The 24,892-nt window shown below is 48.8% G+C and overlaps 1 protein-coding gene across 2 annotated transcripts in view; it reads right to left on the bottom strand.

The window, feature by feature from the left end:
* ANXA6 (annexin A6) overlaps positions 1-24,892 on the bottom strand; it is a 152,818-nt gene that overhangs the window by 104,919 nt on the left and 23,007 nt on the right. For both annotated transcript variants that reach the window (XM_068278369.1, XM_068278368.1), the window contains exon 2: positions 7,910-7,961. In XM_068278369.1, coding sequence (XP_068134470.1) covers positions 7,910-7,921 — 12 coding nt within the window. In that variant the 5' untranslated portion in view covers positions 7,922-7,961. The remainder of the gene's footprint in view (positions 1-7,909; positions 7,962-24,892) is intronic.

Here is a 24,892-nt window from a genome sequence, read left to right as displayed (position 1 = left end):
GAAGCACCCAGGTAAACGTAGGTGTCCTAACTCTGGCCCTGTAACATGCATAGTGCAGACATAGTGTAGTGGGGGTGTCTCAGCACCTTGCAGGGAAAAAAATATAGGAGACAAATACGGGAGCCCAATAGTGTAGTATATTAGTATGCAATTGAAAAAAGAAATTTCAATAAATTACTACTCACAAAAGGAGGTTGCAAGGGCAACCAACCGTAGGAAGCAGGTGGAGACCATAAACCCGACTCCACTCGGGGTAGTCCCAGCCGGGACCTGGATGTGGTCGCTCTCCTTGAAAAAGTAGGGACAGGTGTCCACTGTGGGGCACCCACAGGTGGTCTGTCACCACCCCTCAAACACAGATTGTTTGGGGGTATAGCTATGCACAATTGAAGGTAAAGAGGCGCCCTGGTTGAAATAAAAGCATCTAAAAACAGCTTAAAATCGAGGAAATAATATGAGGTGGCTTACCTCAATAACGAAATCCTTGTATATGACAAAAGATTTTTATTTAGCACAGGCAACGCGTTTCGCGGGTCCAAGCCCGCTTCATCAGGCCAATAAAAGTGCCAAATGAACAAGTCGATATGGCAAAGGGAGCTCCCTTTGCCATATCGACTTGTTCATTTGGCACTTTTATTGGCCTGATGAAGCGGGCTTGGACCCGCGAAACGCGTTGCCTGTGCTAAATAAAAATCTTTTGTCATATACAAGGATTTCGTTATTGAGGTAAGCCACCTCATATTATTTCCTCGATTTTAAGCTGTTTTTAGATGCTTTTATTTCAACCAGGGCGCCTCTTTACCTTCAATTGTGCATAGTGCAGACATGCAAACACATTCATTGCATCAAACCCATCAATGGATTAGGAGCACACATCCTGACGTCTTCTCCTGGGACAGACAGTGCATCTTACCAATCGCACAAGGGAGCTAACGTTATGTGTCCATGTGCACCATGCACATACACCAGCATAAGCTGTGTGCATGCTGACAAACACATACAGGGGAAGGAGGGAGTGCACTGAATTAGACCCTAGCCACAGGGGTCAGTAACAAGAAACCGATCCGCAGCCGGGAGCGCGCGTGAACGCGCGCGATCGGCCGCTGGAGCGCACATGGCCTTCTGGGCATAGCCTCTACGTCCAGAAGGCTTAAATGGTTAAGGAAAGGTATGATGCGCTAACTAGAGGCGATGTGCCTGGATATATGTGTTTTTATTCTTGTTACAGACCCTTGTAACCAGGGTTTTAATTCAGTGCACTCTCTCCTTCCCCTGTATGCGTTTGTCAGCATGCACACAGCTTATGCTGGTGTATGTGCATGGTGCACATGGACACATAACGTTAGCTCCCTTGTGCGATTGGTAAGATGCACTATCTGTCCCAGGAGAGGACGTCAGGATGTGTGCTCCTAATCCATTGATAGGTTTGATGCAATGAATGTGTTTGCATGTCTGCACTATGCATGTTACAGGGCCAAAGTTAGGACACCTACGTTTACCTGGGTACTTCTGCGCAGTATAGGTGACTAAGCATAAGAATGCATTCTTCTGTGAACTAAAACCCTGGCTTGTAACTTAGCTGTAGGGATAACAGTTATGCCTGGATGAGTGAATCTGTGAATGCATTTGGTTGAACATTTGCATGCGAGAGTGCGAAGGGTTTATAGATTTTTTCTGTTATCCTCACGGGGGCGCCTCTTCTCCATGACCCGGCGCGTGTTATTACAGAATATTCCGCAAGTCCCAGAGAAGATGCAGCCCGCGGTGGATGAACACAGGAGTGCATGGAGCCACAGAGTTGTGCGCCCGCTGGAACAGACTCTACAGGGGCACATGGGAGCAACTAACAAGTTAGGGGGTGGGACCTTGGGGGGGGGGGGGGGGGGGCTCCTACAGGCTGTCGGGCCCTGGGGCAATTGCCCCCTTTTTCTGTATAATATTGTAGTGTAGCCATGTCTACAGTACTAAGTGCAGGAAAACTTTAAGACCCCTTTGTATCACGGAAGTGTTTCCCGCCCGCAACTTGTCACATGGGCCATGCAAATCGGTGGAGACCTGCGCAGTTCATGCAATGCGACGTGGTGCGCCGTAAGTACCGAAATCACCGCACAACACAAAGGCTGCAGGATGTGACCGCATTATCCGTGCCTACCGCAGGGATTATGCAGTAATGCAAGTCAATGAGCAACACAGGCAGTGTGCACGACGAGAGCTCGGTGTTACGTGGCGCGTATGCATGGACCGACGGGAACCCCCCACACATTTTCTGTTCTGCGTAAGTAGTGGATGGATGGTGTAATGGTTAAGGGCTCTGTCTCAGACACAGGAGATCTGGGTTTAAAATCTACACTCTTCAGCAAGTCCGCACCTTTTCAGTAAGGAGTTCTTAGGCAAGACTCCATAGTAAAGTAAGGCGTGCCCTAGTGGCTGGCTTGCTTTGAGTCTTACAGGAGAAAAGTGCTATACAATTATAGGTATTAGTATTATAATAGTGACAACAACTGCTTAAAGAGAGTCTGAAGCCATAATAAAAATGGATTTTTTCCTTATATATTGCAGAGGCATGTGTGCCCCTGCTAAAACGCCGATATCCCGCGGCTGAACGAGGGTCCTTTCCCCTCCAAATCCCCCCCTGCAAAATCACGACCAACTTGGTCGTAGATTTTGCTACCCCTGTGCGCTTCCGTGTGAGGCGGGGCTATGAGCTGCAGCCTTGCCTCACAGGCGTCTATCAGCGGCTGATCTCCGCCTCTCCCCCGCCCCTCTCAGTGAAGGCAGACTGAGAGGGGCGGGGGAGAGGCGGAGATCAGCCGCTGATAGACGCGTGTGAGGCAGGGCTGCAGCTCATAGCCCCGCCTAACACGGAAGCGCTCCCCGGGCAGCACAGGGGGGATTTGGAGGGGAAAGGACCCTCATTTAGCCGCGGGATAGCGGCGTTTTAGCAGGGGCACACATGTCCCTGCTATATATAAGGAAAAAAAGGCATTTTAATGATGGCTTCAGACTCTCTAAGTCACTTTTAGAAATATAGTCTGAAACATGCAACTATTTTGAAAAAAAATAACAGAATGGCACTTGATTGATTTTTTCTCCGAAGTTTTCTCCTAGGTGATAATTTTCACACCTTCTCAAAAAAAAAAAAAAAAAAAAAAAAAAAAAAGGTCACTAGCAAACTACTCAGAATATATATATTTTTTTTTTTTTTACTTTTTCACCTACTTTGTTACTTTTTCCACTTTCAAAGTCCTAAAAAGTTATTTTAAAGTAGAAGATGAAAAATTATGTCCTAGGGAAACCGTGAATTGAATAGAGAACAATTTCTTCTGTAAAACCAAACTAAAAATCAACTTTCCACAATAAGGCCTCGTTCACATCTACCTGACGCAGATGGCCGTGCGATCCGAACGCAGCGCATCCGATCGCACGCCATCTGCGCCGCTGATCCCATCCATTGACAGTGATGGGATCAGCTCTGCGCTTCCGGGTAAAATGCATGCAGCAGTACGCAAGGGCTTCCCAGCGCATCGTACTGCTGCGCAGCGCAGTAGATGTGAACAATAGAAGGGCAGTCTATGCCCTTCTGCCGTTCTGGCGGTACGCATGGTGTCAGCGTTCCGCAGCAGCGCTTAAAAGCACCCTAGATGTGAATGAGGCCTAAATGATTTGAATACGGGTCATGGGGTCTGCTCTTGTCCATCGTGTGACCTCTCGTATATTCTGTAGCTGAGTGACATTCTTTTCCCTTTAGTCCTCTCTGAATCATCCAGGCTGACCTGGCAGCCACGGCTATAAATACCGCGTCTTGGGAGAGAAGTGGCATTCTCTGCATGCTTCAGGACCTGATCTTAAATATACTGTACCGGGAAATCACCCGCTTTCTCCATACTCCTAACACTATACACATCCCAGGCAATGCACATTGCGATCTGTCCTCATAAAGCATTATGGGCAAGTCACAGGTTATGCAAACATTTCCTAAATGTGTAATGATTTATTGATTTAATTAAACAATGAGCTTAAAAGATACCAGATTCGAAAGGCTCTGGTAAAAAAGTGAAGCTGTAGTGGGCATAATCAAATACTCCCCCCTCCATCACTCGCCATTCTCCGCCAGTCAGTGCTGTTATCCTCTGCGACTTGGTCGACTCCAAACCCAGACATACTGCACCGTGCATGCGCCGTATGTCTATTCTGCTCCCCTGTGGCTTTGTAGTGATGTTACAAGACAGGAGCGCGCTCTCTCCCCCCGCGGCTCCAATTAGCGTTCATGCCGGGACACGCTCCTGTCCCGTGACATCACTGCTCACAGGGGAGCAGAACGGACATACTGCGCATGCGCGGAGCAGTATGTCCAGGTTTGGAGTCGCCCCAGAAGAACAGGACTGATCAGAGGAGAACGGCGGGGGACGGAGGTGCATGGGAGGCGCAGTGAGTATTTGATTATGCCCCCTCCCTACTTCAGCTTCACTTTTTACCAGAAACTTTCGGCTCTGGTTGGTATCCTTTAATGGGATGCTTACTCAAGTCACAGATTGTCCAGCAAGCTCATGGTGAAGCAGAACTCCTAGGAGCGTGTAAAACTGAATACTCACCCAACGGAAGGAAGGAATGGAGGAAGATGTCCCCTGACAACGAGCATTCCACGATCCATCTTTCTGCCGGCGGGCACACGACGGGCACGAACGAGAGTTCAAGGGTTTATGTAGTTTTTGCGGGAGTCGACTTTATCAAGGCCTTGATTTTGGCAGGGGACCGGCCCTGGAAATCATCCTCGGGTCTCCATACTTTGGCAGCAACTGTTAGAATATGTTGGCACGTGTGTTGGCAAAGCTTTTTTGAAGCTGCTGTATTGGAAGGCTATGGTTGCGCATGGTGCGCTGTTCTGGCAAGCGGTGTGCAAGTCAGAGAAGGTATAAGTGACCAGATATAGTGGACACTATTTTATTGCAATGTTACATTGTCCCAGCCAAAGGTGGGACGCATGCGGCTACCAGCTGCCGCCTCACCCGTGCAGCCCAAGTTAACCAGGTGAGATCTGTCCTATTATCAAGCGGATGAACAAGGTACACGCAGTGAGCACTTTTCGTTTGTCTTTTTTTGTTTCACCTGAGAACCATAACTGCACCAGCGGTACTTCATTACACCTGATTACACCAACTTCAAACCAAATCTCTTTCACCTGTTTTAGACATCCCGGAAGGATGGCCTCATCACAGTGGAAGGGTCCAGTAGGGAACAGATTTGTTGCATCTGTTTTTAATTGCAAGGTGTGTATCCTGCCTATAATTAGGCTCTGCACACCTATGCTGGTAGTCATTCAGATGCAGCCTGTCTTAGGAAGCATTGCTACCCTTCCCTGCTGTCTACCTTATGGATAGCTGCTTCCATTTGATATTTCATGTTTTCATTCCATTACTATTCAGATGTTAGGGCTTCTAAAGCATAGTTTAACATCGGTTATGAGTACAAGGTGTATTTGTTGCCTCTAGGGGCTCTACACGCCTCTGTTGGTAGTCATTTCAGATGCGACCTGGTTTTAGGATGTGCTGCCAATTCTTCCCTGTTGTCTACAAAAATGTGTAAACCATTTTATGGCTAGCTGCTCCCAGGTAGGGATGCCCGCACGAATAAATTCGAGTGCCTAAGCTCTCAAATTCGTGATTTAAATGAGCATTAATTACTACAGGTGCGCGGCGGGAACATAAGGGGTTATTTACCCATAAATCCGCATCCTCCCTGGGCTCAAAATAGCTTGCACACGTCCTATTGGACACGTTGCAAGCCTCGCCAACCCGCACTTCCTCCCTCCAGCTTAAAGGAGGAAGTGCAGGTTGGAGAGGCTTGCAATGCATCCAATAGGACGTGTGCAAGCTATTTTGAGCCCAGGGAGGATGCGGATTTATGGGTAAATAACCCCTTATGTCCCCGCCGCGCACCTGTAGTAATTAATGCTCATTTAAATCACGAATTTGAGTGCTTAGGCACTCGAATTTACTTGTGAGAGCATCCCTACTCCCAGGTACACACTATGCTAGTTAGGTAATCAGAGGATAAGGGTCCCTTCCAGAAGGATGACCTCATCGTGGGCGAAGGGTCCAATATGAAATACTCTGCATGCAAACAGTTTATGGAAGCTAATATCCATTAATGATAATTTAGTGCATCTTGCATCTGCAAGATGTGTAACTTGCCTATAATAAGGCTCTTTTCCCAGCTCCCCCTCCCACCCTGTTGTCTTCCCCTTGACCCTTTCCTCTTTTCAGATTTTTGTGGCTTCTTTTAACCAAACAGCATTGGTGATGTCTGCAGTTATGGTGAGAGGTCTTCCTGTCATTTCTCCTCTCCCACCAGACTCTCTGTCTTGTACCTCTACCTCCTTATTCCCCCTCCCCCATGCTCTTTCGTTTGTGACTATCCTCAGATGAGCTCACAATCTAATCCTACCATAGTCATAGTCTAATGTCCTACCATATTATTATTATGTATTTATATAGCACTGACATCTCCTGCAGCACATTACAGAGTACATAGTCATGTCACTGACTGTCCTCAGAGGAGCTCACACTCTAACCCTACCATAGTCATAGTGTAATGTCCTACCATATTATTATTATGTATTTATATAGCAGTGGCATCTCCTGCAGCACTTTACAGAGTACATAGTCCTGTCACTGACTGTCCTCAGAGGAGCTCACACTCTAATCCTACCATAGTCATAGCCTAATGTCCTACCATATTATTATTATGTATTTATATTGCACTGACATCTTCTGCAGCACTGTACAGAGCACATAGTCATGTCACTGCCTGTCCTCAAAGGAGCTCACAGTCTAATCCTACCATAGTCATAGTCTAATGTCCTACCATATTATTATTATGTATTTATATAGCACTGGCATCTTCTGCAGCACATTACAGAGTACATAGCCACGTCACTGACTGTCCCCAGAGGAGCTCACACTCTAATCCTACCATAGTCATAGTGTAATGTCCTCCCATATTATTATTATGTATCTATATAGCACTGACATCTTCTGCAGCACTTTACAGAGTACATAGTCATGTCACTGACTGTCCTCAGAGGAGCTCACAATCTAATCCTGCCATAGTCATAGTCTAATGTCCTACCATATTATTATTATGATGTATTTATACAGCACTGACATCTTCTCTGCAGCACTGTATAGAGAACTGAGTTTCAGAACGGTTAGCTTCATACTTATCCTGAAGACTCCAACTCTGATAAAAAAAAATTGGTTGTTGTGGGGGTGGGGCGGGGGGATGTCTGTAAATAAACACCACCAGGTGTTACGCTCCCTGGGTACTCCAATGGCTCTAGAAATGGTCCATGAGAGGCTAATAGTCCAGGCTTGACAAAAGAGGGAGAAAACAAACAAACAAAAAAACTGTAATGGATGATAAAAAAAAGGTAATGGATGAGAACAGCCGCCTACTTCCTGCACTTGACGTCACTGTGTGCTGACTCCGTCCTACACGTTTTGTCCAATGCAGCCTCTGATGAGTCCATTGGCCGAAACGTGTAGGACAATAGAGCCTTTCCAGTCCTCTCTCCATGCCTTCGGCCTACAGATCCCCCCCCCCACCCCACCCCCCGTTGAATTTTCACGCCTTTGGGACTACTTGACAGGATTTAGAAGCACTCGTGTCCCTGAGTGTTACCTACCGACTGCATGAGACTACTTACACTTGTTCCGAGGAGCTACTTAACTGGAAGGAAGAAATATCTATATGTACTGTATTATACACACATGCAGTATAAGCGGCTTTATGAACTTGGCACAACATGCATCAAACTAGTAAAATCATCTTTGTTCCTAAATAAACCAGTATAAGCAGCAGGATATGGACAGGTCCTCTTCCTTTCCCCTCCCCCGCTCCCTGTGCTTACCTCTGACGACATGATGATTGTCTTAGTGACGCAGACGAGCGGTTATGGAGATCTGCAGAGACACAAAGGAACAGGCTTGTAGTATATATTCAATAATCAACACCGCAATGAGAAACATTTAAAATTACTGTAATAGGACCGCTATTGTGAAAGATTTTAGGATTTAAAATACAACAATAAAAGATGAACATTTGTCCCAGAGTAAAAATTAATTACTATTTTCATATGTCTCTGTCACAGGAGATAGTATAAATCCGACAGGTTATGGACAAGTCCATCTCCTCATGGGGGATTTTCAGGCATTGCTTTATTTCAAAGGCACTCTCTGGATGGCAGTTACTCCGCCCAAGTGCCTGAATCGTGGTATGCAGGGAGACAGCCTTGCCGGCATCTGTGAATAGGTCCATTCCTTGGAGTGCGTTTGTAAAGAATAAAGAGGAGCTTAGCTGAGTTACAGACCTTTTTTGTGGACGGTGTACTGGTTAAGGGCTCTGCCTTTGACACAGGAGACCTGGGTTCGAATCTCGGCTCTGCCTGCTCAGTAAGCCAGTAATTCAGTAAGGAGTTCTTTGGGCAAGACTCCCTAACGCTGCCACTGCCTACTGAGTGCGCTCTAGTGGCCTCACAAGCGCTTTGAGTCTGACAGGAGAAAAGCGCTATACAAAAAAAAAAAGTAATAATAATAATAATAATAATATTATTATTATTATATGCTCCGTTCTTATTGCCTGAAGAAGCGGAGCCAATCCTGAAAAATGTTGTCCACCCTGCGCTCCAAACTGCTCGCACGCATCCAAATTGTAAGCCTTACCACCGTGCACTTCCTCTTTCAGTTTAAAGGAGGAAGTGTGCATAGTGAGGCTTGCAACGCGTCCAATAAGACGCATGCAAGCTGTTTGGAGCACAGGGAGGAAGACTGACTTAGGGGTTACTAACCCCTTGTCATCCAGCCGCACACCTGAGGCAATTAAGCCTCATTTAAATCACAAATTTGAGTTCTTAGGGACTCGTAAATACTTGTGAGCCCATGCCTCGTCAAAGATGTGAGAATAATGTTAGGTTAGGCCATAGTAAAAGATTGGTAAAAATGTACAATACTCTACTATCGGATTTACCAAGTGATTCGTAATAGAATATCAGTAATCCTACTTGCAGGTATCCCCGTTGCTCAAATTACTGCGGCGCAGTTTTAAAAAGGTACACTCCTCTCCCACTCCGTACTGACATTGTCCCTTCAATGGAGACGTGAGTTCTGCGGTAAAATGCAACAACGCTTATGTGTAGTGTGAACCCAGTCTGAGCTCTCTCTGCTGTATGTTGGGCGTAGAATCCAGCATCACACACACCGAAGCAGTAAAAAAGGGTGCATGCGGCAAGAGGACTAAATGGGCGCCACCGTAGGTGCCAATGTAAAATATCGTGAATTGGGCGCCGGAGCGGAAATGTGGGCGTCCAAATGCCGATATTTTTAGGCTCCTACGGCAGCGCCTGAGAATTTGCAGGGGATTTTTTTTGCTGGAGATGCAACGTAATCGTTGCATTGCTCTGCGGCTTCTGGAAACGGGACCTTAGGAAGCTAGTGCGCTGGAGGTGTAGGCGTTAGGTAGAAAATTTGTGCGGGCGGGGGGGGGGGGGGGGGGTGTTTAAGGGTCAGGCCTTAGGTAGTTAGTTTGTGCAGTAGGGGGGGGGGGGGAGGGAGGGGGGTTAAAGGAGTACTGTAAGGGTGTTTAAAAAAAATTATTTAACTTACCTGGGGCTTCTAACAGCCCCCCGCAGGCATCCTGTTCCTGACCTGGGACAACACGATCCTCCGGTCCGGCCTGCGCAGTACGCTCCAGGTGACGTCAGCGGGAGAGAGGATGCATGCAGCGAGGGCCGCACAGGCGAAGTGACTTGCTACATTAAAATCTCAAATACTGGAAGTGAGCCAGCGGCGGGGACTCGAGGATCGTTTTGTCCTGGCGTGGGCACAGGACGTCTGCGGGGGACCCAGGTAAGTTGCACTCTTTTTTTTTAAATACCCTTACAGTACTCCTTTGAGGGTTAGGTATTAGGCAGGTGGCGTGTATGGGGGAAGGGGGGGTTAGGCAAGTTAGGAGGGTTCTGGTGTGCGAGTAGGGTTAGGTTTGGCCATAGTAAAATATTGGTATTAGATACCGATATTTTACACTTTTATAGTAAAAGATCAGTATAATATCTCTCTTAGTATCACTCGGTGCCCAAATTTCCAGGCGCCTTTTTTGAATAGGCGCCACATGTGTAACATCGGCTCTCTTTTATGAAGAGGCCAGCAGTGTGAGCAGAGAGCTATGTGGCAGTGAGACAGTCCATTAACTGACTGCACTAACATCTAACAGCAGTGTGAGCAGAGAGCTATGTGGCAGTGAGACAGTCCATTAACTGACTGCACTAATATCTGACAGCAGTGTGAGCAGAGAGCTGTGTGTCAGTGAGACAGTCCATTAACTGACTGCACTAACATCTGACAGCAGTGTGAGCAGAGAGCTATGTGGCAGTGAGACAGTCCATTAACTGACTGCACTAACATCTGACAGGCAGCAGTGTGAGCAGAGAGCTGTGTGTCAGTGAGACAGTCCATTAACTGACTGCACTAACATCTGACAGGCAGCAGTGTGAGCAGAGAGCTGTGTGTCAGTGAGACACTCCATTAACTGACTGCACTAACATCTGACAGGCAGCAGTGTGAGCAGAGAGCTATGTGGCAGTGAGACAGTCCATTAACTGACTGCACTAACATCTGACAGGCAGCAGTGTGAGCAGAGAGCTGTGTGTCAGTGAGACAGTCCATTAACTGACTGCACTAACATCTGACAGGCAGCAGTGTGAGCAGAGAGCTGTGTGTCAGTGAGACAGTCCATTAACTGACTGCACTAACATCTGACAGGCAGCAGTGTGAGCAGAGAGCTATGTGGCAGTGAGACAGTCCATTAACTGACTGCACTAACATCTGACAGTAGTGTGAGCAGAGAGCTATGTGTCAGTGAGACAGTCCATTGACTCCATCACTGAGCAGCATAATCCACTCTATAAACTCTGCTCTCTTTGATGCTCGTCCGGTGAGCCCTTTTATGGAATATTATTCCCGCTGCAGAATCTTGGCTCGGAGTCATACGTTCTTCCTGGAGACCCTCTAGCGAGTCCCGGGCCGGAGGGGGGTGTGTATGACTCATCTCTCCTGGAGCAGAGCCTGTATTCTAGGATGGATAAAGGAGGCTCAGACTGAGCTGTAACTTAAACTGGGCGCCACATGATGGCCAAACCATTCATGACCCGGATAGGTCCCATAGGTAACCCCTTTCCCCTAACACATGAAGCTGCGACAATTGTCTGGAATATCAAGGCCACAGCTTTTATTAAACATTATACTCTGATTACAATCCATACTAGAAAAGTGTTAGTACACAATAACTATTTTCCTAAAAACACACCAATTTCTTTTACATAACCAGTTTCCTTTTCTTCTTATCTCGGCAACATTACTCATATCGTAGAAGAGTCCCCTGACAAGGCCGGCATCACCAAGTAGCCGCAAGCCATGGTACATCTCAGCTCTGCGGGTAACTTCATTCAGTCCTTGTTGTACTTATGGCTCCAAGTAGGCCTTGCAAAGGACCCGCCTGTTGCTGTGACTAAATGAACCTCTCTGCTGATCATTTCCCAGGATCCCAGCTCACTTCAAAGGGGAGGGTGGGTGGGTGTTGTTCTCCTGAAGTGAAAGGAAGTCCCTTTGTCCTCCCAATTGTAATTAACAAAGGCTAGCAGATTTCTGCCCGCCTTTGTTTGTCACCTTGACCCTAGATAACCTATCAAAATGCCTGGGGTCACCTTTCACCCGTCCAGGTCATGTGCTCCTGTCGCTTAACCCTTCCAGCTTTGGAGCTCTCTTGACCCGGATAGGTCCCATAGGTAACCCCTTTCCCCTAAAACATGAAGCTGCGACAATTGTCTGGAATATCAAGGCCACAGCTTTTATTAAACATTATACTCTGATTACAATCCATACTAGAAAAGTGTTAGTACACAATAACTATTTTCCTAAAAACACACCAATTTCTTTTACATAACCAGTTTCCTTTTCTTCTTATCTCGGCAACATTACTCATATCGTAGAAGAGTCCCCTGACAAGGCCGGCATCACCAAGTAGCCGCAAGCCATGGTACATCTCAGCTCTGCGGGTAACTTCATTCAGTCCTTGTTGTACTTATGGCTCCAAGTAGGCCTTGCAAAGGACCCGCCACAGCATTCTGGGAGTTGAAGCCTCAACCCCGAATGCCCCGCCATACGCTGAGGGCAGCTTCCATAGCCTCCCTCAGCCCGAAAAGGAATACGTCATTACCAATGTCATTCAGATGGACACCGTCGTGCCTGAAGAAAGAAGAGTCCTTTTCCAGTAATTTGTGTCGGACAGACACCCCACCTCTCTTGCATACGAACTTAGCAATGGCTTTATTCACCTTCCAACGGGCTCTGTTAATTTTTGTGTAAGGGACTGGGGGGCGCCAACACATTCTAGGGATCATTTCAGACCAGACCACTAGCACCTTGGGGAAGAGCTCCCGCACCCGCACCATAAAGTATTTTATATCTGTCATCAACCGATACGTGGAGAGCCAGCCTAAATCATTCCCCCCTATATGCAGTATCACGACGTCTGGGGGGCCCCATAGCCGCGTCAACCTGAAAAATTTTAGTTTCAACCGCTCTATGGTGAGGCCAGGATACCCAAACCAGTGCGCCTCCACGTCCTCAGTACTCAGACTTAAGTTTCTCCCCCCGTTGCGTTGTGCTGCCCTTCTCTCCGCCCACACCACGTAGGAGTGCCCCAATATCCATACTCTGCATCTGGGTTTGGTTGTACCTGCAACGGCAATAATTGAATAACATAACAGAAAAATGGTAATTCCTCGTTTGTAAGCCCCCCAAACGCCCCCCCCCTCCCCCCCACGCAGCTTTTTAATAGTGCTCCACGAGGTGAGGGCATATGTACAGCTTGAACCTGTTCGACTTCCATCTACCCAACTTGCAAAGGGAATGCTCGCTCATACCCCTAGCCGCCCCCTCTGTGGCTGCTCCGATCCTAAATGAATGGGACCCATAGTCACCCGCCTTGCAACCCACCTCAGTTAGACATCGTTTTAGCACTGCAATGAATTGGTAGCGAGACAAGGACGCCCCATCCTCATGCTGTAGCAATGGGCCGCCCCTTGCAGCCCGTTTGTGTATGAACTGTCGAAATAGGCTGAGAGGGCATGCGGGGGAATTTGGAACTGCGCTCAGCGCTAGAGTAATCCCTCTCCCTCTCTGATCTGTCTTTGACTTTGGTATCCGGATGAATAGGGTACCCTTTTGTAGTGAAACATCTGTGACCTGCAATCCCCCCTGGCCGTCTTTACGCTTACTAACCAATTCACCCAGGCGTAGTGCCCCGTGGAACGCTAATGAAAAAGCCAATTTGAATAAATGTCTTTCATAGTCGGTTAGGCATATTTTGTCAATGCTGACCAAAATCCCCCGTAGTAACGGGAGGGTGATGGGACGTCTCTTATCTGCTGCTTTTGGGCGCCTGCGATAACCCTTTATTGCCTGACGTATAAGGAAGTCCTTTGTCACATCCCTCCCTCCGTATAGCTTAAACATGAATGCTAAGGCCGCCATGCTTCTATCTATTACTGCTGGCGAACAGCCCTTTTGAAACATTTCCCCTAAAAATGTTAGTAGGCGATCCCTGTCCGTGTTCCAACCCGCTTGCCCGGGTCCTAATCTATTTTGTAACCCCCCCCCATTGCCTCCATACCCGGGAATAGGCCTCCCACGTGGTTTCCGCTAATGAATGTTTCACCCAGTTTGCCATTACGGTGATATGATGTCCCAAAGATGATGTGGTACCTGTACTGGTAAGGCACTTGCGCGTGGGGCCAGCTCTCGGAAGCGTTCCTGCTGAAAACGAGATAAAGCATCTGCTATACCGTTAGATATTCCCGGTAGGTGCACAGCCCTGAATTTGATATTGTGTCTTAAGCACTGCAGTACAAAGTGTCTGACCAGGTTGACCACTGGCTCTGAGCTGGACGTCAACTTGTTCACTATGGCCATCACTGCCATATTGTCGGTGTTGAATATAACCGATTTGTTTGCTAGGGCTGGGCCCCAAATCTCTGTCGCGACCACTAGTGGGAAAAATTCTAACAAGGCTAGGTTACGTATGAAAGGAGATCTTTGCCAGGCGGGCGGCCACCTGCCCTGGCTCCATTGTCCCTGGAAATATGCTCCAAACCCCACACTGCCTGATGCGTCTGTGAAAAGCTCCATTTGATCGCTGGGTAATGGCTTCTGCATCCACAGCGTTCTGCCGTTGTATTTGTCTAGAAACATTTTCCACACCCTTAGGTCCTCCTTTCCCTCCGCCTTTATCCTAATATGGTGCTGCGGGTTTGTTATCCCGGCCGTTAGGAAGGCTAATCTTCTACAGAAAATCCTGCCCATTGGCATGACATTACACGCAAAATTTAATTTCCCTAACAAAGATTGTAGGGCCCTCAGAGTTATTTTCTTTGCAGATATTGCCCTATCGATCTCCCCCCTTAAATCGGTCAGCTTGTCCTGCGGGAGCCTGTACTCCATGGCCAATGAATCAATTTCGATGCCCAGGAACTTTATTATCTCAGAGGGGCCTTCTGTCTTTTCCGGCGCCAATGGTACCCCGAAACTCTGAAAGGAAGTGACCAAGTTTTCCAGGACTGTACTACAGTCATCTGAACCTGCGGGGCCAACGCACAAGAAATCGTCTAGATAGTGTACCAGACCTTTTAGGCCGGACCTTTTTCGTACCACCCATTCTAGAAATGTGCTAAAGGCCTCAAAATAAGCGCAGGATATGGCACATCCCATTGGGAGACAGCAGTCTATGTAGTACGAGTCATCCCATTTGCAGCCCAAGAGGTGCAGGCTATCTTGGTGTACAGGCAGCAGCCGGAAGGCTGATTCGATGTCAACCTTTGCCATAAGAGCCCCTTTCCCCATGTCCCTGACCAGGGCCGCCGCGTGGTCAAAAGTGGCGTAAGTTACTGATGACAGGTCGGCGCTTATTCCATCATTCACCGACTCCCCCTTTGGGTGGGAGAGGTGGTGAATCATGCGAAATTTACCGGGTTCCTTTTTTGGTACAACCCCCAGGGGAGAAACGTGTAGGTTGGGAATAGGAGGGGTCCGGAAAGGACCAATCATGCGCCCCAACTCTACCTCCTTGGCTAATTTTTGCTGTACAATGAGTGGGAATTCCAGGGCTGATTTTAAATTTTTACAATGTGTCGTTGGAGAAGCGGTTTGAGAGGGTATACGAAAGCCATTAGTGAAACCATGTATCAAGAGATCTGCCTGTTCCCTATTTGGGTATCTACCTAGCCACGGTAGCATCTCTACGATGTTCACCGGCGATCTCCCCTTTTCCATCCTGTCCGTGCGTTCGCTGCGCTGTTTTAAGTCGTTTGAAGCACTTTTCCCATGTATGGTTTTGTCCGCCACAGGCTGAACACTCGTGCTTATAGCGGCAGCTGGTGCCCCACTTGCATGCGCCATTATTGTAAAGCCAGCATGCTCCGCTTTTCCTTGGTGCCGACGAACCTGACTGGAGACCGCCGGCGGTCCCGGGAAAGGGGTTTTGGTTCCCTCTCAGTATCCCGTATCCAGACCCCCCTTGCGTGCCGGCCGAGGTTGTTTTGGGGTCAGTGAAAAGGCGTGTCCACAGGGGGAGGTCCTTTTGGTCCCAGCCCAATGAGGGCCACAACGCCATGCGCTGGCGATACTGTTCGTCATATTTTAACCATGCTGTCCCCCCATAGGCTCGATACGCATCTATTATACTGTCTAGGTAGCAAAATAGGGAGGAGCATAGCTCTGGTGTCTTCTCCCCAATTATGCTCCCCATGGTAACAAATGCCTGCAACCAGTTGATAAATGTTCGAGGGATCAATCGAACCCTCCTCCTGAACTCATCCTTGTCTCTACGATGTTCCTTCCCTCTTTCCCATTTATCCATAGAGAAGCGATCCAGGGGGAGGAGTGAGAATATATCAAAGTATTCCCGCTTCCACACTTTTTTCCTCATTTTCTTTTTTAAATGTGTACCTAGGGGGCCTTCGTAGACCACATAGGTATTTCTTTTAGCCGCGTCTGAAACGCTACGCTTCCGCGACCGTCTCTTTTTGCTTGCGCGAGATGATCTATCTGCGCTGGCGCTGCTGGAACTTGAGCTGCTGCGACTCCTCAAACTACTGCGTGAATCCCCGCTATTCCCTTCCTCTTGCACTCTGCTCTGCATTCCCGCCAGCACCTCCCTCATGTTCTGTAACAAAAGTAAATGCTCCCCTAAGCCGGGGTCCGATGGTGGATCAGTCACCTGTCTATTAGGCTGAGTTTCGCTGGGAAAGAACCCGTGCCCCCTCCCCTCTCCCCCACAGCAATAGTAATTTTCTAAGAAATCTGCATCTGTATCCTCTTCTGAAGCATTCGCCTCACCTGCATCTGCCGCCAAAGGCGCCTCCATTCCGGGTCCTGGTGAGCATCTACCCCGAGCATCCTGCTCCAGGGGCTGTCTGGAGCCATGACGAATCATCCGCTGCAGCTGCGGTAGTAGCAGCGTGGCCACCCCCTCGACACATCCTAGAGCCTGCGGGTCCCCCTGTGTGTCGTGGCTCCTGGGACCACGGCCCTCCTGCGGCTCTGCTGTCACCGATCTCCGTGGTCTCCTGGCACTGCCCCTAGGGGAGCCTGCCTTGTCGTCCCTTGACCGGCTCCGATTTCTTTTCCTGGACCGGGTGTCCCTGTAAGCACGGCTCCGTCCGGAGCCTGCCATACTTGGGGATGGTTCTGACCCCCTCAATGTGTCCCCTCTAATCCCTTCTCTCTCTCCTCCCCGACTGATGGCCCCTGTTCTGCCCCTTTCCACCCCCTTTTTGTGTGTGGCTATCACCCCACCCTTGCTCCGACTAGCCCCCTTTCCTTTCTTTGATTGGGGTCTGGAACGTGTGGCGGGTGGTGTGGGTATGCTACCGGGGTGAGTTGGGGGGTTGCTGGGTCTCTCGGCATATAGGCCTTTATTGTTGCGAGGCCTGCTGGAGCTTGATCGTGGGCGGGGGGTGCTGGGGAGGGGAGGACGGCTAGCGGAGGGAGCATCCGCATTGGTGGGCAGTGTATGACACTGCCGCAAGGTCCGTGCGTCCAGTGGAGTCCCTGCACCGTGGCCGGGCTGGACGGCATCATGGAGGACGCCATCTTTGCGGCGCCTGCCGTGACGCGCAGATGATGCGCGGGGCTTGGTGGGCGGGGCTATAGGCGGTGGAGCGCTGGTTAGGGAAGGAGGAGTGCGGGCTACGGGAGGCGTGGCCGGCGAGGCGCCATGTTTTTGGGGCCTGGCGCGCCCCGCAGCAGATTTGCTTGGTCCTGGAGGCGGATCCAAGAGGGCCGGCGGGGACGGATGAAGCGGTGCCCGGGGGGGAGGATATGGGGGGGAGGTCTCGTCCGCACAGGGAGGATTGCGGTTGATGTCACCGGCCGGCGCCGGGCCCACCCCCCTCTGCTGATCGGGCATGTGGTGGCTGGCCGCCGGAGTAGCCTTTGGCTGCTTCATGGCTGGCGCTCCCTTTTTATTTGGCCTTTTTCCCCCTTTGTTTTTTGCCGGTCCGGCCAAAGGCGGGCTGAGGGGGATGGCAGAAGCTGCGGGGATGGGCTGCTGGGACCGAGGACTCTGGGCCTGGCTGCCATTCGTATTACCGGTCCTACTACCGACCGGGGAGCCCGATGGGCTGAATCGGGAGGGAGCCCTGCGACTTCTAACTGGAGGTAAGTGTGGGGCCTGCAGTTCCTGGGAGTCAAGGTACCCCATCTGGCCCACTATCCACCCCATACCCCCGGACTCGGCCTGCCTCTTGACCCTCTCCAACAACTCGGCCAGTGCTGCAGCCTCCATAATTATGCTTCCGAGGCTGCAATGTCCCCCTTGGGCCCAGTTACTATCGAAGTGAAAGGAAGTCCCTTTGTCCTCCCAATTGTAATTAACAAAGGCTAGCAGATTTCTGCCCGCCTTTGTTTGTCACCTTGACCCTAGATAACCTATCAAAATGCCTGGGGTCACCTTTCACCCGTCCAGGTCATGTGCTCCTGTCGCTTAACCCTTCCAGCTTTGGAGCTCTCTTTCTCTGCTGTGAGTGCTGAGAGAGTCCTGCGTACAGCGTGGGGCCTCACTGGCCTGGAAGCTGTCGCTACCCACTGGGGCAGATTCACCTAAACTCTACCTAATCTCGGGAACTTTGTTTTAAGATCCTTTCGCAAACCTCCAAACCTTCAGCAACAGGCAGAGACACCGGCCCATATGCTATCAACTTATTCTCCTGAATTTACTCCCAGGTGATATTTTCAGACTTGTTAATAAAATGGCTTTTAAACAACCAGCAAGCAAGAAAATACTCAAAATAATATGGGGGTTTCCTTCTACCTACTTTTTCAGTTGCAAAGTGCTGAAAAGTTACTTTAAATAGAAGATGAACATTTTAGGAGAAAAGTCAGGAGAAAAAGTGAATTGCACATGGGCCACCAGCAGGGCCGGGCCGAGGCATAGGCTGGAGAGGCTCCAGCCTCAGGGCGCAGTGTAGGAGGGGGCGCAGAATTCATTCAGTTGTCATTCCTAATTGTGTATGAAGCAGAAAGAAATAAGAAAAGGGGATACATAGCAGTGACTGCAAGCCAGATAACTAGATATTAAGGTGTTGGGGAGGTTGTGGGCCCTGTGGCCCTCTTAGTCTAATAGCAATCAGTGTGTGATGGCTGGGGTGGGACGGATGGAGGGGCACACTTTGGTGTCTCAGCCTTGGGTGCTGGAGGACCTTGTCCCTGCTCTGGCCGGCAGTCTATTAGAGATGTCGTTGAGCGGTTCGCGAACCGTTCGTCGGCAAACCTCTCTCACTGTACTACTTCCGGGTCGCTATGACCCGGAGTAGTACAGCTGCGCTAGGCTGGCGGTGCGCTTCCTTGCTCGCGTGTCTGTTGCCAGGAACTTTCTGCGCATGTGCGTGATGACATGAGTGACGTCACGCTCATGCGCAGAGAGTGCCCGGCAACAGGCGCGCAATTAATGACGTGCAGCGCCGGGCCAGTGCAGCCGTACTGCTACGGGTCATAGCGACCGAAAGTAGTATTGGCCCATACAGATTCACTGGCCAACTGTTTGCTCACATCTCTACAGTCTATATACAGTATATTCCTGCGTATAAGACTACTTTTTAACCCTTGAAAATTTTCTGAAAAGTTGGGGGTCGTCTTATACGCCGGGTGTCATTGATGCCGGGTGATACGCCCTATCCTGTTACCGCCTCTCAGATCTCCCTGCTGAGGGAGCGCAATCTATTCTTCCATACCGCTCTTCTAAACCGGTAGAGAAGGAGAGCTGACCAGTGTTAAGGAGAGTTGGCCAATGCAACAAGTCAATTGACTATATACTGGGTAACACATATAGTACAGCACCAGTACATGATTTTTTTAATTTTTATTTTAATTTGGTGTGCGTTGGAAGAGGGGTAGTCTTATACGGCGAGTATATCACAAACTCTATATTTTAACTGGAAAAGTTGGGGGGGTCGTCTTATACGCCCAGTCGTCTTATACGCCAGAATATACGGTATTTTGTTTGTATTTCTTGCTATATAAGAAGGGAAAGGGGGAGTTAGTGAGTGCAGTGAAGTAGCTAGCTGCATGCATCAGACATTTATCTAGTGGAAATTAAAGAGGCACTGTAGTGACATATGATGTGTGTGCTATGTGGAATTCTCCCAGAGCATTCTGGGAGACCAAGTATGTGTGCGCATGAAAGAGGCGCAAGGGCTCCGGGTGAGGCCGATATAAGTCTAAACAAGGATACCGCTGTGAATTGGGCGCTAGATGAAAACGAAAAAAAAACATGACGATTGTAAAACACTGGTAAATCTTAGCGATATTTTACTATAACTAAACCTAACCCTAATCTCACACAGACCTGATGAATAAATACCAAGATCTAACATTTCTAATTCAATTTGAAAAAAAAAAAATTTGTTAAATACAAAAGACCAAAAAAAAAGTTTAATAAACTAGAACTTCTAATTTTCAATATGATAAAAACTGCAAAAAGTATAACGTTCTAGTTTTCCATTAGCGCCTATGGAAGTGCCCATATTATCTATTAGCCGTGGGTGCCCACATTTCCTGGTTCCAAGTATGTTTTGTACTGGCTTTGGAACACTCAGTAAACAGCCACCTGTGATAAATATTAGAATGGATATTGGGGTGAAGAAAGACTTTACAATGGGCAAACACTGACTTAATTTATAAATACCGTATATTCCGGTCTATAAGACGACTGGGCGTATAAGACGACCCCCCAACTTTTCCAGTTAAAATATAGAGTTTGGGATATGCGCGCCGTATAAGACTACCCCTCTTCCAACGCACACCAAATAAACATAAAAAAACATCATATACTGGCGCTCTGTATGAACAGATACTGGTGCTGTACTGTATGTGGTACCCAGTATATAACAGTACACAGGTGATTGACTGGTTGGATTGGTCAGCTCTCCCTGTTTATCAGAGCGGTATGGAAGAATAGGTTGTGCTGCATAAAACACGCCTCTTGCACCCTTCTGCCCCGCCCTTGTATCATATTCACCTCCTTCTCTGCCTCTCAGATCTCGCACATGTGCGCCTGCGCTGCTTCGCTACAGTCCTCTGCAGCGAGATCTGAGAGGTGGTAACAGGATAGGATCTCACACATGTGCGCCTGCGCTGCTTCGCTACAGTCCTCTGCAGCGAGATCTGAGAGGCGGTAACAGGATAGGATCTCACATGTGTGCCTGCGCCGCTTCACTACAGTCCTCAGCAGCGAGATCTGAGAGGAGGTAACAGGATAGGATCTCGCACATGTGCACCTGCGCCGCTTTGCTACAGTCCTCAGCAGCAAGATCTGAGAGGCGGTAACAGGATAGGATCTCACACATGTGCGCCTGCGCCGCTTCACTACAGTCCTCAGCAGCGAGATCTGAGAGGTGGTAACAGGATAGGATCTCACACATGTGTGCCTGCGCCGCTTCACTACAGTCCTCAGCAGGGAGATCTGAGAGGCGGTAACAGGATAGGATCTCACACATGTGCGCCTGCGCCGCTTCACTACAGTCCTCAGCAGCGAGATCTGAGAGGTGGTAACAGGATAGGATCTCACACATGTGCGCCTGCGCCGCTTCACTACAGTCCTCAGCAGCGAGATCTGAGAGGCGGTAACAGGATAGGATCTCACACATGTGTGCCTGCGCCGCTTCACTACAGTCCTCAGCAGCGAGATCTGAGAGGTGGTAACAGGATAGGATCTCACACATGTGCGCCTGCGCCGCTTCACTACAGTCCTCAGCAGCGAGATCTGAGAGGCGGTAACAGGATAGGATCTCACACATGTGCGCCTGCGCCGCTTCACTACAGTCCTCAGCAGCGAGATCTGAGAGGCGGTAACAGGATAGGATCTCACACATGTGTGCCTGCGCCGCTTCACTACAGTCCTCAGCAGCGAGATCTGAGAGGTGGTAACAGGATAGGATCTCACACATGTGCGCCTGCGCCGCTTCACTACAGTCCTCAGCAGGGAGATCTGAGAGGCGGTAACAGGATAGGATCTCACACATGTGCGCCTGCGCCGCTTCACTACAGTCCTCAGCAGCGAGATCTGAGAGGCGGTAACAGGACAGGGCGTATCACCCGGCATCAATGACACCCAGCGTATAAGAGGACCCCTGACTTTTCAGAAGATTAACAATGGTTAATGCTGGGAATACACGATTCGTTTTTGCCTTCGTTTAAACCTTCGTTTCGATTGTGCCTTTTGTCCTTTTCGTTCCCGAAATAATCGATCATACGGTTAATATCACCACCCACAGTTTCGTTTTTTTTTTTCCGATTCTGATGGTTTCGTTTTTCCAATGATCGAAGGCTGCAAAGAAACAAAACGAAAATCCCTTTTTACAGGAACGGACTAACAAACGAATATATAATCGATCTGAACAGCCATCAAGCCTACCAATGGCTCGATTAGATGGATAAAGAGAGATAATATCAAACATGTTCGATCACTAGTCGTTCGTTTTTGGGGTCTATTAATCGAAACTATAATGAGATTATGACTATTTTCACATACGTTTTCAACACTCGATTCGTTTACCGAACGAATCGAAGGCTAAAACGAAGGCAAAAACGAAACGTGTATTCCCAGCATAAAAAGTAGCACTACAAAGTTTATAGCATCAAATCCCCCCCCCCCCCCCCCCATCTACTGTCCATGTACTATAGTGTATGTAAACCAATACTACAAAGCAAAGTATTCCAGTAACAGGAGATAAGAGGCCAGAGTGTTTATGCCTTACATTAGGCGCTGCTATCCCAGGAATTGGCAGCCCATCCTTCCTGCAGCTCTCACACAGACCCCTGAGAGCCCCTCTGTCCTGTCATCTCGGGGGGAATGGAGCAGATGTTTCTATCGGGGTGACACTGATGTCTGGCAACAGCTGAGAGTGAGAGACAAGGACACAAAGCTCACCAGCGCAGGCAGATCAAATATTCAGGACATCCATTGTATTCATAGATAAACGAGCCTTCACTGCGGTTCACAAAGCAGCCAGCCAACTCTGAGAACCAACAACTGGGGAACTCTAGAATCACTTCAGCATCTCACTTACACCACATTACTCAATGATCTCTACGTATTTAAATTGAACCCGAGGTGAGAAAACTCACTATGTAGAGGGAAGCCTCCGTATAGCATAGAGGGGGTGTCAAACTCAATCATGTAACAGGCCAAACCTAAAGCATAATCTAAGTCACTGGCCAAGTTGGGCGATCGTAGTCTACTTTAGGAGACCCAGCAGGAAACCTCACTGGGAAATTCCACTAACGTGATTGGGAGGACAGCACCCTCTCACACTGCTAGGTTTCCGATAGGTTGTAGTTAGTGTTGTCCGGATCATGAACGATTCGGATCTTTGATCCGAATCTATTTTAGGAGTCGATCATCCGAATCATCAAAATGAACGATTCGGATCGCAAAAGGGGCGGGGCCAGGAGCGACACGCCCCCTCTCAGCGGGGTCCTGGAAGCAGGGATCGCTCTGTTGGATGGGAGCCAGGCTTGCAGGGAGACAGGTAGATGAGAGAGAGGGGACATCGGTGCCACTGCCAGATATGTGTAGAGCACACATACTGGCTGAAATGTGCTGCTCATTATAGGCTGGCTGTTCCGTAGTGCTGCACAGTGAACACATTGGAAGCTTTTGGCTCAGCACAGCTCAGTAACTTTGCAGACAGTGTGATTGAAAGGCAATATAATCCTCCTGCACTCGGCACTAAACAGCTGCACTTATCTTCTGGGAATGCTTTCTTTCACTGTGCGACCTTTTCTTTCAAAGTGTACAGATGAACATATAGGTGAAATACATGTAAAGCATGACTTCAGCATGTGGGTATTACGTGCAAACATTTCTGCTCTCTGCTCGTCCCTCCTCCCTTCTCTGTCCACTCCCTGCCCTCTGTCCATCTTCTCCCCTTCTCTGTGTGTCCACCCCCCTCCCCTTCTCCTGTCCACAGACCTGTCCTGCTGTTCATTTCACCCCCGAATGCTTCCGGTAGTAAAATGATCCGAGATTCGGATCAAAGATCCGGATCTTTTCAATGATCCGATTCGAATCATCCGAATCATTGAAAAGATCCGAACTTCCCATCTCTAGTTGTAGTAAACTACGTCCACACTAATCAGCCAATCACAAGGCTTCATGGTGTAGAGGGTACTGTGATTGGAGAACTGTTCCCTCCCCTATGAGGATTCTTGCTGGGTTCCCTAAAGTAGGCTAGCAGCACCACAAGCTCTTCATTAAGTTTAAGCATTTATTGAAGACTCTTAAAATAAAGGGTAGCTATTCTCCTTTGACTAGGAAGGCAATCCCATTCGGGTCAGGAAAAAATGGCGTGGGGAAAAAATGGCGCACAGTGATAAATCTTTTAAAACGGTATTTATAGTTTTAAGGATATGCAGTAACTTTATTTAAAACACTATTTATCGTTGGTCTGACCCCCGCCCCTCATGTCCTGCGGTGTCCCCCGGTTCCTGTCTTCTGCCTCCCCCGCCCCCCCTCGCACGTCCAATTTTGTCTCCCAGTGATTTCATCTCTGCCCCGGACTGTAGTGTTGTCCGGATCATGAACGATTCGGATCTTTGATCCGAATCTATTTTAGGAGTCGATCATCCGAATCATCAAAATGAACGATTCGGATCGCAAAAGGGGCGGGGCCAGGAGCGACACGCCCCCTCTCAGCGGGGTCCTGGAAGCAGGGATCGCTCTGTTGGATGGGAGCCAGGCTTGCAGGGAGACAGGTAGATGAGAGAGAGGGGACTTGGGTGCCACTGCCAGATATGTGTAGAGCACACATACTGGCTGCAATGTGCTGCCCATTACAGGCTGTCTGTTCCGTAGTGCTGCACAGTGAACACATTGGAAGCTTTTGGCTCAGCACAGCTCAGTAACTTTGCAGACAGTGTGATTGAAAGGCAATATAATCCTCCTGCACTCGGCACTAAACAGCTGCACTTATCTTCTGGGAATGCTTTCTTTCACTGTGCGACCTTTTCTTTCAAAGTGTACAGATGAGCATATAGGTGAAATATATGTAAAGCATGTGACTTCAGCATGTGGGTATTACGTGCAAACATTTCTGCTCTCTGCTCGTCCCTCCTCCCTTCTCTGTCCACTCCCTGCCCTCTGTCCATCTTCTCCCCTTCTCTGTGTGTCCACCCCCCTCCCCTTCTCCTGTCCACAGACCTGTCCTGCTGTTCATTTCACCCCCGAATGCTTCCGGTAGTAAAATGATCCGAGATTCGGATCAAAGATCCGGATCTTTTCAATG

Source organism: Hyperolius riggenbachi, chromosome 3, assembly GCF_040937935.1.
Source record: "Hyperolius riggenbachi isolate aHypRig1 chromosome 3, aHypRig1.pri, whole genome shotgun sequence".
Lineage (NCBI taxonomy): Eukaryota > Metazoa > Chordata > Amphibia > Anura > Hyperoliidae > Hyperolius > Hyperolius riggenbachi.
Note: the sequence above shows the minus strand (reverse complement) of the source record. Positions and strands in the feature narration are given on the sequence as shown.